General features: G+C 44.0%; 1 protein-coding gene across 4 annotated transcripts in view; it reads left to right on the top strand.

Annotated features, from left to right (window-relative positions):
- The window catches only part of LOC147124745 (coronin-2A-like), a 252,134-nt gene that overhangs the window by 164,824 nt on the left and 70,844 nt on the right, over positions 1-16,466 (top strand). For all 4 annotated transcript variants that reach the window (XM_085992637.1, XM_085992628.1, XM_085992646.1 and 1 more), the window contains 2 exons: positions 8,928-9,128; positions 14,147-14,263. In XM_085992637.1, the coding sequence (XP_085848763.1) occupies positions 8,928-9,128; positions 14,147-14,263 (318 nt within the window). The remainder of the gene's footprint in view (positions 1-8,927; positions 9,129-14,146; positions 14,264-16,466) is intronic.

Here is a 16,466-nt window from a genome sequence, read left to right as displayed (position 1 = left end):
TTTTGCCTCACTACGCTGCGCAACCTATAGTTTCCATCTTTGCTGTGCTCCCACCCTGTGTCCCCGGATTCGGTTTCGAAAATATGGTCACCCTACCTTATCACATCTTGAGGATGCCCCAACGTGCTTGATAACTAACAGCGACTGCACTTGAAAAAAGTAATCTGTTATATAGGCAAATGCGGCAGCCAATTTATGCACAGGAAGATCCCAAAACAACTGAATGAACAACCACTTAAACTATTTTGGTCACGTTGATTGAGGAAGCAATGTTGGCGAAGAACTGCCATGCCATCTTTTATGTTCACCCAAGCCAGCTGACTTTTTGGTTTAATGTCTCACCGGGTAGATGACACCTCTGACGATACATTGCTCCCTCAGTACTGCATTGACCTGTTGGCCTAGATTACATACTCAAATCCGTAGCGGGGCTTCAATCCCCGACGTTCTGCCTCGGGGCCAGAGTGCTACCAACTGAGCCATTGAGGCTATATTCATTCCAGTTTTTAAAAAAATCACCAAATGTGGAAACATTATGAAGTTTTGTTTTAAGTAATCAAAGTGAAAATCAATTATTTAATGTGACTTTGAAATGCGCTGCCTGAAAGGGCGGTGGAAGCAGATTCAATAGTAACTTTCAAAAGAGAACTGGATAAATCCTTGGAGAGAAATTTACAGGGCTTTGTGGGAAAGAGTGAGGGAGTGGGACTAATTGGATAGCTCTACCAAAGAGGTATGATGGGCTGAATGGCCTCCTTCTGTGCTGTACGATTCTATGTTTCCATAATTGTATTAGTGGCATTGTGTTTTTAAATTAATATTGCCTGGAGTTTATATTAAAAATGATCTTCAACCAGTGCACTCTTTCCCCATGGGAGTGGTTTCCGGGCAGTAATTGTACCTCGGGATTCAGATGACACTTGTGAAGTGCTGAGTCTTTGTTCCTATTATTCAGGGCATTATATAATGCTGCAGCCTCTGCAGAATTTCCACCACTGAGCTTAGATCAGTGGGGGAATTGAATCCATATCCTCCCACTCTGTGACACTAAGTGCTCCAACACCTGTGCTGTACTATTTTTAAAAATATATATATTTCCTACCTGGGAAGGTGATAGCTGCTTTAATTATTCACTTCCCCATGGAGATCCGTCCTTCCGTGTTTTCCACTCTGTAGGTGTTACTGGGGCCTGCTGCAATACAATCCCAGAACTGCCCCGTTCACTTACACAGAAGCTGGTGTCTCGTGAGGTTGACCTGAAGTGCCCCCAAGCTGGAGACTCAAATTGGCAGCTCTCCCTGGAAGGAATAACGAGCTATTAAAACCAAGAGCTCAAGAGTGTCGATCTTGTTTCAGTCAGTAGCACTCTTGCCTCTTGAGTCAGAAGGTCATGGGTTCAAGCCCCACTCTAGACACTTGGGGCTGGATTTTCATTCAGAAGTCGGGAAGGAGGCGGGACTACAACTTTCAGGTTTTAGTCCCGCCTCCATCGCGATGCGGCCAATCCACGCGATTTTCACTTGATTGACCTTGTTGAGCCCGCCCAGCAGGCTCAGCAGGCCAATTAAGGGCCACCCGGCAACAGGTGACATCACAGACTGAAATTTCATCTGTCAAGACATGAAGAAAAAGTCGGTTTTAGCATATACTCTTGTGAAAACAGAATGAAATCAAGTCAAAGATAACTACTACAGCCAAACAAAAACCCTGTGATAAATAAATTGGTCCAGTTCTGACGAAAGGTCATCGACCTGAAACGTTAACTCTATTTCTCTCTCCACAGAGGCTGTCTGACCACCTGAGTATTTTTTAGCATTTTCTGTTTTTATTTTAGGCAACTAATATTCACCATTTCTAAGACCCTCATAGAGTGAGTCATTATGGCGCAGAAGGAGGCCATTCAGCCCGTTGAGTCCGTGCTGGCTCTCTGTAGAGCAATCCAGTCAGCCCCATTCCCCCACTATATCCCTGTAGCCCTGCAAGTTTATTTCCCTCAAGTGTCTATCCAATTTCTTTTTGAAATCATTGATCGTCTCCACTTCCACCACCCTTGTCGGCAGCGAGTTCCAAGTCATTACCACTCACTGTGTAATAAAGTTCTTCCTCGCGTCCCCCCTGTATCGCTTGCCCAAAACCTTCAATCTATGTCGCCTAGTCCTTACGCCATCTGATAATAGGAACAGCCTTTCTCTGTCTACCTTGTCCAAACACGTCATAATCTTGTACACCTCTATCGAATCTCCCCTCAACCTCCTTTGCTCCATTGAGGACAACCCCAGCTTCTCCAACCTAACCTTGTAGCTAAAATCTCTCATCCCTGGAACCATTCTGGTAAATCTCCTCTGCACCCTCTCAAGGGTCTTCACATCCTTCCTAAAGTGTGTTGACCAGAACTGGACACAATACTCTAGTTTTGGCCTAACCAGAGCTTTATAAAGGCTCAGCACAACTTCTCTACTTTTGTACTCAATACCTCTATTTATGAAGCCCAAGATCCAAATGCTTTGCTAACTGCTCTCTATGTCCTGCCAAATTCAAAGATCTATGCACATTAACTCCCAGGTCCCCCTCTCCCTGCACACTCTTTAGAACTGTGCCATTAAGGCTATATTGCGTCTCCCTATCCCTTCTACCAAAATGCACCACCTTACACTTATCTGTATTAAATTCCATCTGCCACTTGTCTGCCCATTCTGCTAGCCTTTATGTCCTGTTGCAGTCGGTTGGTATCCTCCTACTTGTTTGCCACACCTCCAAGTTTGGTGTCATCAGCAAATTTTGAAATTTTACTCTGTATTCCAATATCCAAGTCATCATATATATAAAAGAAAAAGCAGTGGTCCTAGCACTGATCATTGGGGAACACCACTGTCTACCATCCTACAGTCTGAAAAACAGCCATTTACCACAACTTGCTGTTTTCTGTCCTTAAGCCAATTTCTTATCCAAGCTGCCACTGACCCACCTATTCCATGAGCCTCAATTTCATTAACCAGCCTTTTTTGTGGTACTTTGTCAAACACTTTCTTAAAATCCATGTAGACAACATCCACTGCATTCCCTTCATCAATCCTCTCTGTTACTTCATCAAAAAATTCAATTAGATTAGTCAAACACGATCTGCCTTTTACAAATCTGTGCTGGCTCTCCTTAATTAACTTAAAACTCTCCATGTTCCTGTTCATTTTTTCCTTCATTATTGTTTCTAAAACCTTACCCATCACTAATGTTAAACTGACTGGCCTATAGTTACTAGGATTCACCTTGCACCCTTTCTTGAACAAGGGTGTCACATTTGCCACTTTCCAATCCTCAGGCACCTCCCCCGCATCTAGGGAAGATTGGAAGATTATGGCAAGCCCTTCCGTTATTTCCTCCCCCAATTCCCTTTGCAACCTGGGATGCAAGCCATCCGAACCAGGCGACTTATCCACTCTAATCATATCCAGCCTTTCCAGTACATCCTGCTTATCAATTTTTACCCCATCCATTACCTCCACCATCTCCACTTCTACCGATATTTTGTCAGCATCGTCTTCCTTAGTAAACACCGATACAAAGTACTCATTACGTATTCTAACCTTGCCCTGTGCCTCTAAGCATACATCACCACCTTTGTCCCTAAAAGGCCCCACCCCACCTCTTACTACCACTTACTATTTACGTGCCGGTAGAAAATTTTTGGATTCCGCTTTGTTAACTGCCATTCTATTCTCTCTGCCAGTCTTATTTTCCTCTTCACTTCCCCTCTCAACTTATTGTATTTGGCCTGGTTCTCACTTGAAGAATTCACCTGACATGCATCACACACACAGAAACATACAAACATAGAAGATAGGAGCAGGAGTAGGCCATTTGGCCCCTCGAGCCTGCTCCGCCATTCAATGCGCTCATGGCTGATCATCCAAATTGAGTACCCTGTCGCTGCTTTCTCCTCATATCCCTTGATCCCCTTAGCCTTAAGAAATATATCTAACTCCTTCTTGAATATATTTAATGAATTGGCCTCAACTGTCTTCTGTGGTAGAGAATTCCACAGGTTCACCACTCTCTGGGTGAAGAAATTCCTCCTCATCTCAGTCCTAAATGGCTTACCCCTTATCCTTAGACTGTGACCCTTGGTTCTGGACTCCCCCGCCATCGGGAACAGCCTTCCTGCATCTAGTCTGTCTAGTCCTGTTAGAATTTTATAAGTTTCAATGAGATGCCCCCTCATTCTTCTAAACTCTAGTGAATATAAGCCTAATCGACCCAATCTCTCTTCACATGTCATTCCTGCCATCCCAGGTATCAGTCTGGTGAATCTTTGCTGCACTCCCTCCATGGCAAGAATATCCTTCCTCAGATAAGGCGACCAAAACTGCACACAATACTCAAGGTGTGGTCTCACCAAGGCCCTGTACAACTGCAGCAAGACATCCTTGCTCCTGTACTCTAATCCTCTCGCTATGAAGGCCAGCATACCATTTGCCTTCTTAACCGCCTGCTGCACCTGCATGCTTGCCTTCAGCGACTGGTGCACAAGGACACCCAGGTCTCGTTGCACTTCCGCTTTTCTCAATCTATTGCGGTTCAAACAATAATCTGCCTTCCTGTTTTTGCCACCAAAGTGGATAACCTCGCATTTATCCACATTATACTGCATCTGCCCAATCGCCCAACCTGTCCAAATCATGCTGGAGTTTCTCTGCATCCTCCTCACAGCACACATGCCCACCCAGCTTTGTGTCGTCTGCAAACTTGGAGATATTACATCTAGTTCCCTCATCTAGATCATTAATATATATTGTGAATAACTGAGGTCCTAGCTCCGATCCCTGCGAAACCCCACTAGTCACTGCCTTCTACTCGGAAAAAGACCCGTTTATTCCAACTCTGCTTACTGTGTCCTGTCTGCCAACGACTTTTCTATCCAAGTCAGTACCTTACCCCCCAATCCCATGTGCTTTAATTTTGCACACTAGTCTCTTATGCGGGACCTTATCGAAAGCCTTCTGAAAGTCCAAATACACCACATCCACTGGTTCTCCCTTATCTATTTTACCAGTTACATCCTCAAAAAATTCCAGTAGATTAGTCAAGCACGATTTACCTTTTGTAAATCCATGTTGACTTTGTCTGATCCTGTCACTGTTTTCCAAGTGCTCTGCTATTATATCTTTTATAATGGACTCTAGCATTTTCCCCACTACCGATGTCAGGTTTACCGGTCCATAATTCCCCGTTTTTTCTCTACCACCTTTTATAATAGTGGGGTTACATTAGCTACCCTCCAATCCATGGGAACTGTTCCAGAGTCTATAGAATTTTGGAAGATGACCAGCAATGCATCTACTATTTCTAGGGCCACTTCCTTAAGTACCCTAGGATGTAGATTATCAGGCCCTGGGGATTTATCAGGCTTCAATCCCGTCAATTTCCCTAACACCATTTCCCTACAATACTGATTTCATTCAGTTCCTCCCTCTCATTAGACCCTATGTTTCCCGACATCTCTGGGAGTTTATTTGTGTCCTCCTTTGTGAAGACAGAACCAAAGTATGTATTTAATTGGTCTGCCATTTCTTTGTTCCCCATTATAAATTCCCCTGATTCTGACTGCAAGGGACCTACGCTTGACTTTACCAATCTATTTCTCTTCACATATCTATAGAAGCTTTTACAGTCAGTTTTTATGTTCCCTGCAAGCTTACTCTCATACTCTATTTTCCCCCTCTTAATTAATCCCTTTGTCCTCCTTTGCTGAATCCTAAACTGCTCCCAATCCTCAGGTTTGCTGGTTTTTCTGGCCAATTTATATGTCCTCTCCTTCGATCTTATGCTATCCCTAATTTCCCTTGTTAGCCAATGTTGAGTCACCTTTTTTGTTTTATTTTTATGCCAAACAGTGATGAACAAATTCCGTAGTTCATCCACACGATCTTGAAATGTTTGCCATTGCATATTCACCGTCAACCCTTTAAGTAACATTCCCCAATCCATCCTAGCCAACTCGCGCCTCATACCATCGTAGTTTCCTTTATTTAGATTCAGTACCCAAGTCTCTGAATGAACTACTTCATCCTCCATCTTAATGAAGAATTCGATCATATTATGATCGCTCCTCCCCAAGGGGCCTCGCAAAACAAGGTTGCTAATTAATCCTTTCTCATTACATAATACCCAGTCTAAGATGGCCTGATCTCTAGTTGGTTCCTCGACATATTGTTCCAGGAAACCATCCCGTATACACTCTAGGAATTCCTCTTCCACAGTATTGTTACTAATTTGGTTAGATCAATCTATATGTAGATTAAAGTCACCCATGATAACTGGTGTGCCCTTATTGCACACCTCTCTAATTTCCCATTTAATGCCATCCCCAACCTCGGCATTAATGCTTGGGGGTCTGTATACAACTCCCACTAACGTTTTCTGCCCCTTAGTATTTCTCAGCTCTACTCATACAGATTCCACATCATCAGAGCTAATATCCTTCCTTACTATTGTGTTAATCTCCTCTTTAACCAGCCTTTTCCTTTTGGCCTGTCCTTGCTGAATATTGAATACCCCTGGATGTTGAATTCCCAGCCTTGGTCACCCTGGAACCATGTCTCCGTAATCCCAATTATATCATATCCGTTTATATCTATTTGCGCAGCTAATTATCCACCTTATTACGAATGCGCCTCTCATTAAGACACAAAGGGGGAGAAGTTGGGTGGAGCCGCAAACGGGGCGCCAAGCTCGCCTGGGCGCCAGATTTTGCGCTGCGATCGGAGCAGCAGCGATCGCCAGAAATTCAGCTTGAGCGCCCCAAGAGGGGCACGGGGCGAGGCTCGAGGCGCTCCGCGTCCCTCTTAGGGTGCTGAAACTGAATATCGCAGCGCAGCGTGCCCCAGCGCCACACGCTGCGGCACGGTGCGCTGCGGTACTGCAGGCCTTCCTCCCATTCTTAAGGGGGAGGGGCCTGCACCAGCGCGATGAGCGATCGCAAGTGCCGGCAAAAGAGCCCGGCACCGAGGAGAAGTGCCGGGCTCTCGGAAAACAGCCGGCAATGCTGCGGGGGAAGAACAGGCTGGAAAAAAAATGGCCGCCCCGCACCTCCACCTTAATTTGCACCACTGCCGCCACAGGTAGGCCCCGTGAACCGGGCGAGATTAGCGAGTGGCGCTACAGAGGCGGTCACTGCCAAATATCGCGATCGGGGCGGTAGCGGGGCACTGCGCACACCGATGACGTCATCGGTGGCGGCGCAGCGCAACAGGCTAACGCCGCCATTAGCGCCCCAGCTAAATATCGCGGGAGGCGTGGCCAGTGGCATAAAACCACTGAGTGCCCTCTTTAGGCGCTAACTGGTGGCGCAGCCCACCGAATTGCTCCCCCAAAGCCTTCAGGCTTGTTTTTTTAACACTCTTAGACCTTTTGGAATTATTGTTTACTGCGGCCATGTTTGATTTATACCCGAGATTTCTCTGACTTCCACTTTTGCTTTTCTCCTTCCTGTCTTTTGCTTCTGTCCTTGCTTCCCTTTCCTCTGTCTCCCTGCACAGGTTCCCAACCCCCTGCCGTTTTAGTTTAAACCCTCTCCAACAGCACTAGCAAACACTCCCCCTAGGACATCGGTCCCGGTCCTGCCCAGGTGCAAACCATCCAGTTTGTACTGGTCCCACCTCCCCCAGAACCGGTTCCAATGTCCCAGGAATTTGAATCCCTCCCCCTTGCACCATTCTTCTAGCCACTTATTCATCTGAAATATCCTTCTATTTCTACTCTGACTAGCACGTGGCACTGGTAGCAATCCTGAGATTACTATCTGAGGTCCTATTTTTTAATTTACCTCCTAACTCCCTATATTCAGCTTTTAGGACTTCATCCTGTTTTTTTACCAATATCGTTGGTACCTATATGCACCACGGCTACTGGCTGTTCACCCTCCCCCTCCAGAATGCCCTGAACCCCTTCGTTCAGGGGAACGGAAGTGCCGGTTTCCCGTGCATGCAGGAAACCGGCACTTCCATTGGGCCTACGGGTGAGTACCCCGTGCGTACTCACCTGTGGAGACCCGAATTTCTGGGCCATTAAAGTAATGCCAATCCAATTTCCTTCATAAGAATCCCAATGCCCTGGCCTAGGTACAATTTACATGAAAAGATGTAATGTCAAAGTTATAATTTCAAATTGGACCAGTTTATTTACATCACAGGATTTTTGTTTGGCTGTAGGAGTTATCTTTGACTGAATTCACTGTTGTTTTCACAAGCGTATACGCTAAAACCGACTTCTTCTGCATGTCTGAGTTGGAAGTACAAGGCTTTTTGTTTTATCGAGTGCAAAATGGATTGCAGCAACCTGTTTTGCAACCACTGATCAAATAAAGAAGTGTCTGGATGAAAGAATTTCAGATTAAAGAGGATCGACTGTGTATGCAAAAAAAAAAAAAACACTTTTCAATCAGGTCACTGGATAAGAAAGTAGGAATCCTGACAAACTTGTGTTCCCCGTGGCTTCTTGAAGCAAGTTATAGCACCCATTCTGCCATTAGGAGAGCGCCATTGACCAGTCACATGGAGGCAGGTCATCTTCTCTGACCCTTCTGGGTCAGAACTTTCTGATTAGAGATGATCGGGGGGATTTAGCAAAATACACAGAGATTTTCATCACTCCACCATTGGCGGCTGTGACTTTAGCTGTCTAGGTCCTAAACTTCTGAAATTCGCTCCCTCAACCTCTCTGCCTCCTTTTTAAGACACGCCTTAAAAACTATCTCTTTGACCAAGCTTTTGTCACCTGTCCTAATATTTCCTTGTGGCACGGTGTCAAATTTTGTCTGATAATCACTTCTGTGAGGCGCCTTGGGACGTTTTATTACGTTGCAGGTGCTTTTTAAATGCAAGTTGTCGTGGTTATTCTGTTTTTGTGACGTAAGTTTATTTTTGTCCTTTCAGATGTCATGGCGGCCTCTGTATCGCAGCTCAAAATTCCGTCATGTGTACGGCAAGCCCGCCAATAAGGAGAATTGCTATGATGGGGTTCCCATCACCAAGAGCGTTCAAGACAACTATTTCTGTTCTGTGAATCCAAAGTTCATCGCTGTTGTGACTGAGTGTGCAGGAGGTGGCGCTTTCTATGTCATACCCATTGGTCAGGTATGAACTTCAACCTTTTTGGCGTGAAAATGAAAAAAAATGGCAGTTGATTATTGACTGATCGCTTGACACTCGAGTTTCCAGTAAGTTGTTTTGTTCACTTGTCGTGTTGTCCCTCTGCTATTTCCCAAGTGATCTCTTTTCTTCCCGAGATGAACTTTCTATTAGCAAAAAGAAAATGAGGTCCAGACAAAGGCATTACTGTCCGCCTATCTACAACTCCTTTTATTATATTATATTTTATGTTGGGTCTACAGCATAGAAACAGGCCATTCAGCCCAACGGGTCTATGCCAGCATTTATGCTCCACACAAGCCTCCTCTCGCCCTTCTTCATCTAACCCTATCAGCAGAACCTTCTATTCCTTTCTCCTTATCTAGGTTCCCCTTAAATTCATCTGTACCATTCACCTCTGCCTCTGTGGTAGCGAGTTCCACATTCTCACCACTCTCTGGGTAAAGAAGTTTCTCCTGAATTCCCTATTGGATTTATTAGTGAATATCTTATATTAATGGCCCCTAGTTTTGGTCTCCCCCGTAAGTGGAAACCTTTTCTCCATGTCTATCCAAAGACTTCTAACAGGTCACCCCTTAGGCTTTGCTTTTCTAGTCTCTAATCCTTTCGATTTGTGGGTATAACTAAATTAATCATCAGTACGATTGCAACTAATGCTGATGTATGTCAATCTGGATATTTCTTCCACAGTCTGCAGTTAATTGGATCAGTTGAAATTTTTGATGGGCAGCTTTATGTCTTGTGACATATGGGGGAGGGGGGAAACAGCGAATAAAATTGGTCTTCGAAAGTAGCATGAATTGGGCTCGTAGCGAATCGGCAGCCTGTTTTACACCTAGTCCGATTTTCTTTACCATTGAAGTCAATGGGGAAAAATAGAAAGTAAGTCTTGCAATTCTATCGCGCCTTTCACAACCTCAGGATGTCCCAAAGCGCTTTACAGCCAATGAATTACTTTTGAAGTGTGGTCACTGTTGTAATGTAGGAAATGACAGCCAATTTGCGCACAGCAAGCTCCCACAAACAGCAATGACCAGATAATATGTTTTTTAGTGATGTTGACTGAGGGATAAATATGGACCAGAACATGGGGAATAACTCCCCTGCTTTTCTTCAAAATAGTGCCATGGGATCTTTTACGTTCACCTAAGAGAGCAGACGGGGCCTCAGTTTAACGTCTCATCTGAAAGATGGCACCTCCGATAGTGCAGCACTCCCTCAGTACTGCACTGGGAGTGTCGGCCTTGATTTTTGTACTCAAGTCTCTGGAGTGGGGCCTGAACCCACAACCTTGTGATTCAGAGGAGAGAGGCTACGCACTGAGCCACGACTGACATATAAAATAAATTGGGAGTGCAACCATTTGTACACAGTGGGCTGAAGATTTTCTTTCTGCATTAACATTTCTATGAGTAGCTCACTGATATCCGAGTGGCAATACTGAAACACCACGGGAGTGTTTGAGGTGAATAGCATAGCTGCCTTTAAGGGGAAGCTAGATAGGTACCTGAGGGAGAAAGGAATAGAAGGGTATGCTGGTAGGGTTAGAGGAAGGAAGGTGGGAGGAGGCTCATGGAGAGCATAAACACAGGCATGGTCCAGTTGGGCCGAATGGCCTGTTTCTGTGCTGTAAATACCATGTAACACACATGCCTGATGGCAATAGAGAAAGCTCTTAAGGTACAATTTGGAATGGGATTAATATGCACTATGGTGGAGAAGTAATATTGGAATGTTTCACAAGTCTTTTTTCTCTCTTTGGTTTACATTTGTATTAATAAGGAGATTGTCCTAATTTTGCATTCTGGTACTAAAATATGAAAGCATTTATATTATGGTTTACTTGGGTATATTTAGTTAAAAAAATTACGCTGTTTTTAAAATAAAGGGAATTAATGTTTATGTTTAAAATAGAGTTGACGGGAATTTATGCAAATGTTGTAACCATCGCACTAACAGTCATACTGAGGAAATGGAAATCATTGATTAGGAGATGAGTGATTTGAATTGAAATCTTTGTGTTTTCATTCTATTTTCTGTTTCATATTGTGCAATTTTTTTGATGGAAAGACATCCAAAATCTATTTTAAGTTGTTACTGAAGGCTAAATTTGTAGATTTCCTGCCAACAATTAAGCGCCTTTTCTTGGTTGTTCATGAGAAATTACTAATTGTTTGTTTCTTTATCTGTGTAAATTACTGACATTGGACATCTACAGAATGGAGTGAAGCATGGAAGGGATCTGGACAACTTCTTAAATTCCAATTTGGTTAATGTGCGCGTCAGCACACAAAGATCAGCATGGTCTTCTGAACCTTCACTTGGTGGAAACTCTGTGCCTCTGTAGGTCAGTGGAAACTCTGCCTCTGGAGGTCAGTGTCAATCATGTGGGGCTTCCAATGCAATTGGCAAGAGTGGAATACCAGAGAAGAGGTGAGGGGAGCTTCCTTCGACAACAAGGCGGCATTCGACTGAGTATGACATGAAGGAGCCCTAGCAAAACTCAAGTCAATGGGGGTCAAAGGCAACACCCTCCAGTGGCTGGAATCAGACCTGACGCAAAAGAAGATGGCTGTGGTTGTCGGAGGCTGGTCATCATAGCCTTGAGTCATCACTGCAGGGGTTCTTCAGGGAAGCATCTTGGACATGACCTCCTTCAGTTGCTTCATTGATGACCTCCTTTGCTTCATAAGGTCAGGAATGGAGCTGTTCGCTGATGATTACACAGTGCTCTGCTCCAGTCACGACTTCTCCAATAACGAAGCAAGACTCGGACAACATCCAGGCTTGAGCTGACAACTGGCAGGTAACATTTGTGCCACATAATGCCAGGCAATGACCATTTCCAACAAGAGAAAGCCCAGCCATCTCCCCTTGACCTTCCAATGGCACCACCATTGCTGAGTCTACCACCTTGAGGTCACCATTGACAAGAAGCTAAACTGGACCAGCCCTATCAACTGGTATGGCTACAAGAGCAGCGCAGAGGCTAGGTACTCTGTGATGAGTAGCTCGCCTCCTAACCTTTCAAAGCCTCTCCACCATTTACAATGCTCAAATCAAGCGCATGTTGGAATACTCACCACTCGCCTGTTTGGGTGCAACCACAACCAAATCCAAGAAGTTCAACACCATCCAGGACAGAGCAGTTTGCTTGATTGGTGCCCCTGCTATTGGGCGCGATATATCCCACCCATGCACTGTAGCTGCAGTATGGATGATCTATAGGGTGCATTGCAGCAAGTTCAACACCATCTCCCTCCCCTGCGACCATTGCCACTGAGAAAGACAAGAGCATAAATGTCCTGGGAGCACCATCATCTCCCAAGTTCCCCTACAAGTCACACACCAACCTGACTTGGACATATATCACCGTTCCTTCCTCAATATCCTGGAATTCCCGATCTAGCACCATTATGGGAGCACCATCAGCATAGGCACTGCAGCGGTTCAAGAAGGCGGTCCACCACCACCTTCTCGAAGGCTGCTAGGGATGGGCAATAAATTCTGGCCTTGCCAGAGATGTCCACATCCCGAACAATTAATTTTTAAAAAGCAACAAGTCAGATCAATTGGAAATAAAAATGAGCACATAGACAGTAACAAGCAATGGGAAACTTGCAAACAGGAGATGATTAGGTTACAGATTGGATATATTCCCACAAGAAGTAATACCGCAAAAGCTGGAGGTTTTTTGGATGAACAGAGAAACCTAAATTAAAATGAGACTTGGAGGCATATGACAAATTTAAGGATAATAATACAAAAGAAAATCAAACATATAGAAAATATAGAGGGTTGGGTTTATCACCAGCACAGATTAGTTACACTCTTAGTGTGCTAATTTTTGGTCCCAGGACTGATTTGATTATTGTAATTTTTTGTTGTTGGGGTTGGAGAATTGATGCATACTGTGGACACATAGCAGAAGTGGCGTTCAAGTCAACAAAGATGTATGGTGCAATTTCAACAATAAAATTTGTCTTTCTCTACCTTGACTGCGGTGAGCTCACGTGGCTTGAATAATTTGTGAATTTTCTTTTAACTACCTAGTGTGATTTAGCTCCATGGCTTTGTGCAATGTAGAGAGAATAGTTTCCCCATTTGTGTGGTGTCGCGTGAGGCCATCATCTCCCTAAGGGTGTCAGCTGTGGCTCAGTGGGTAGCACTCCTGCTTCTGAGTCAGAAGGTCGTGGGTTCAGGGCCCACTCCAGTGACATGAACACTAACTCCAGGCTGACCCTCCCAGTGCCGTACTGAGGGAGTGCTGCACTATCGGAGGTGCCGTCTTTCAGATGAGATGTTAAACCGAGGCCCTGTCTACCTTTCAGGTGGATGCAAAAGGTCCCATGGCACTATTTCAAAGAAGAGCAGGGGAGTTATCCCTGGTGTCCTGCCCAATCCCTCAACCAACACCTCCAAAAAACCCAGATTATTTGCTCATTATCACATTGCTGTTTCTGGGAGCTTGCTGTGCACAAATTGGCTGCATCACAACAGTTACTACACTTTAAAAGTACATCATTGGCTTTAAAGCCCTTTGGGATGTCCTGGGGTCATGAAAGGTGCTATATAACTGCAAATCTTTTTCAATGTCCCAATGGAGCTCGTCTCCCTGATGTGAACACCAAAAATAGATGAAAATCACCAAATAATTATTATATTTTTGGTGTCAACAGAAATAGAACTCCGCCTTATAATTTGCATTAGAGCGAGTATTCCATTGACCCTGTATTCGATTGTGTTTGCTTTTGATAAAAGCATTTTAGGATGTCAATAGTGGAGGTTGTGAGCAAGTCACTATACCAAATACTACTGCTGAATGTTCTCAAGTTTCCTGTAATGTTTCATGACCGATTATTTCTGCCCTTTTGTCCATGTTTCTGGGTGATGACAAAGTGACCTTGTTGGGGTGGTTTGACGTGACCATTTATTTCCCCTCTGTACTTTGCAGGGTGTTTTGATTGGCAAAGATTTTAACATGAATATTGTTCTGTTAATAGACGGGAAAAATCGATCCACTTCAGCCAAAGATCTGTGGTCACAAAGGAAATGTGCTGGACATCAAATGGAATCCATTTGACGACTACATCATTGCTTCCAGCTCTGAAGATAGCACCGTAAGTCTTTGGCTTCTCATTTCCATCCATTTCTGCCTGGCAGGGAAAGATAATTAATAAAATTGATAATGGAAGCCCTTTTTGATTTTGTTTATTTGGACTTCCAGAAGCCTTTTTAACAAAGTTTCACATGAAAGTCTCACTAAAGTGAAATCCACATGGATCCAGGTTAGAGTGTGGGGCACAACCTCTATAAGCTAAGGTCTAGAGAACAGCAGCAAGAATTATGCAAAGTACAAAGTAGATGAGCTATGAGGAAAGATTAGAGCAGTTTAAGTTTACAGCCTAAAAAAAGAAGGCTGAGGGGGAACTTCGTTGAGGTAACATAGACCGTCTCCACCCCTGCCTCCGCTCATCTGCTGCTGAAACCCTCATCCATACCTTTGTTACCTCTAGACTGTTCTCCTGGCCGGCCTCCCACATTGCACCCTCCATAAATTGAGCTCATCCAAAACTCTGCTACCCGTATCCTAACTCGCACCAAGTGCCGTTCACCCATCACATCTGTACACGCTGACCTACATTGGTTCCTTGTCTGGCAATACCTCAATTTTAAAATTCTCATACTTGTTTTCAAATCCCTCCATGGCCTTATCCCTCCCTACTTCTGTAACCTCCTCCAGCCCTACAACCCTCCGAGATTTCTGCGTTATTCCAATTCTGGACTCTTGACAATCCCCGATTTGCATTGCTCCATCATTGGTGGCTGTGCCTTCAGCATGCCTAGACCCTAAGCTCTGGAATTCCCTCCCTATACCTCTCTCTCTCTCTCTCTCCTCCTTTTAACACGCTCCTTAAAACCTACCTCTTTGACCAAGCTTTTGGGCACCTGTCCTAATGTCTCCTTATGTGGCTCGGTGTTAAATTTTGTTTGATAGTCGCTCCTGTAAAGTGCCTTGGGATGTTTTACCATGTTATAGGTGCTATATAAATGCAAGTTGTTGAGGTATATAAAGTATAGATGAGGTAAACCCAGAATATTTTCAACTCAATCAGGCTGGTAGAACAAGAAAACATAAATGAAAAATAAAATGCGTCTTAAAAAAGTTTGTCTTTACTCCAAAGTCAGCAAGTGTTTACAGTGATCGACCAGGTAAGGTGATGGCGGCACGGTAGCATAGTGATTTATGTTACTGGACTAATGATCTGGAGACATGCGTTCAAATCCCACCATCACAGTGGGGGAGTTTAAATTCAGCTAATTAAATAAATCTTGAATGAAAAGCTAGTATCAGTAACGGTGACCATGAAACTAATAGATTGTCATAAAAACCTATCTGGTTCACTGTGCCCTTTAAGGAAGGAAATCTGCCGTTCTTACCCGGTCTGGCCCATATGTGACTCCAGACCCACAGCAATGTGGTTGACTTTTAACTGTCCTCTGAAATGGCCCAGCCATTACACTCAGTTGTATCAAAGCTGCTACGGAAAACTATAATAAGAATAAAACTGGACGCACCTTCACCACACAGACTGCAGCAGTTGAAGAAGGCGGCTCACCACCACCTTGTCGAGGGCAATTAGGGATGGCCAATAAATGCTGGTCTTGCCAGCGATGCCCACATCCCGTGAATGAATTAAAAAAATATATTCAAGACATTGCGGTTTAAGGTGCAATTGGATGCTAGGTTGGGTGAGCTAACATATAAGAGGGATAGGCTTGATGGGCTGAGTGGTCTTTTGTTGCCCTTGGCATTTTTAGTTTTGTTAAGTTCCTAAAAGCAAAACTGTTCATGTTCCTTGCTGTAATATCAAACACTTTTAGAATTACAATTTTATAAGTAGCACAAAACATGAAAGTAAACCTAGCGCGCTGTTTCAATGCTATCACGAGGATTTTAGTGAAGTATAACGGAGGGCATGGGGAAATGATCATTTAGCCAGAGTTTCTTTCACTGGGAACTCAGTGAAGCTTTGTGCTACATTTGTGTTTTTTTTCCCCTGTTATGTACACTTGAACAGCGGAGGACACCTAGCCGTACAATTATAACTTTGAGTGTCTGGAAAGAGCATTTAGAGTTGTGTAACGCCAGGATAAAGTGCTGGTGATTGTAAGTGTAGAACTAGCTCTCAACAGTTTGAAGCAATGAATTAACATCACATAAGAAGCACATCACACAACATTAAAGTGCATTGGATTAAGTGTAATTTTACCCATAATATCTTGTGAATAACTTAAAAATATATACTAAATGTATTTAGC

The sequence above is a fragment of the Somniosus microcephalus genome, chromosome 1 (genome assembly GCF_052327205.1).
Source record: "Somniosus microcephalus isolate GS21.2 chromosome 1, FLI_Smic_1.0, whole genome shotgun sequence".
Taxonomy (NCBI): Eukaryota; Metazoa; Chordata; class Chondrichthyes; order Squaliformes; family Somniosidae; genus Somniosus; species Somniosus microcephalus.
Note: the sequence above shows the minus strand (reverse complement) of the source record. Positions and strands in the feature narration are given on the sequence as shown.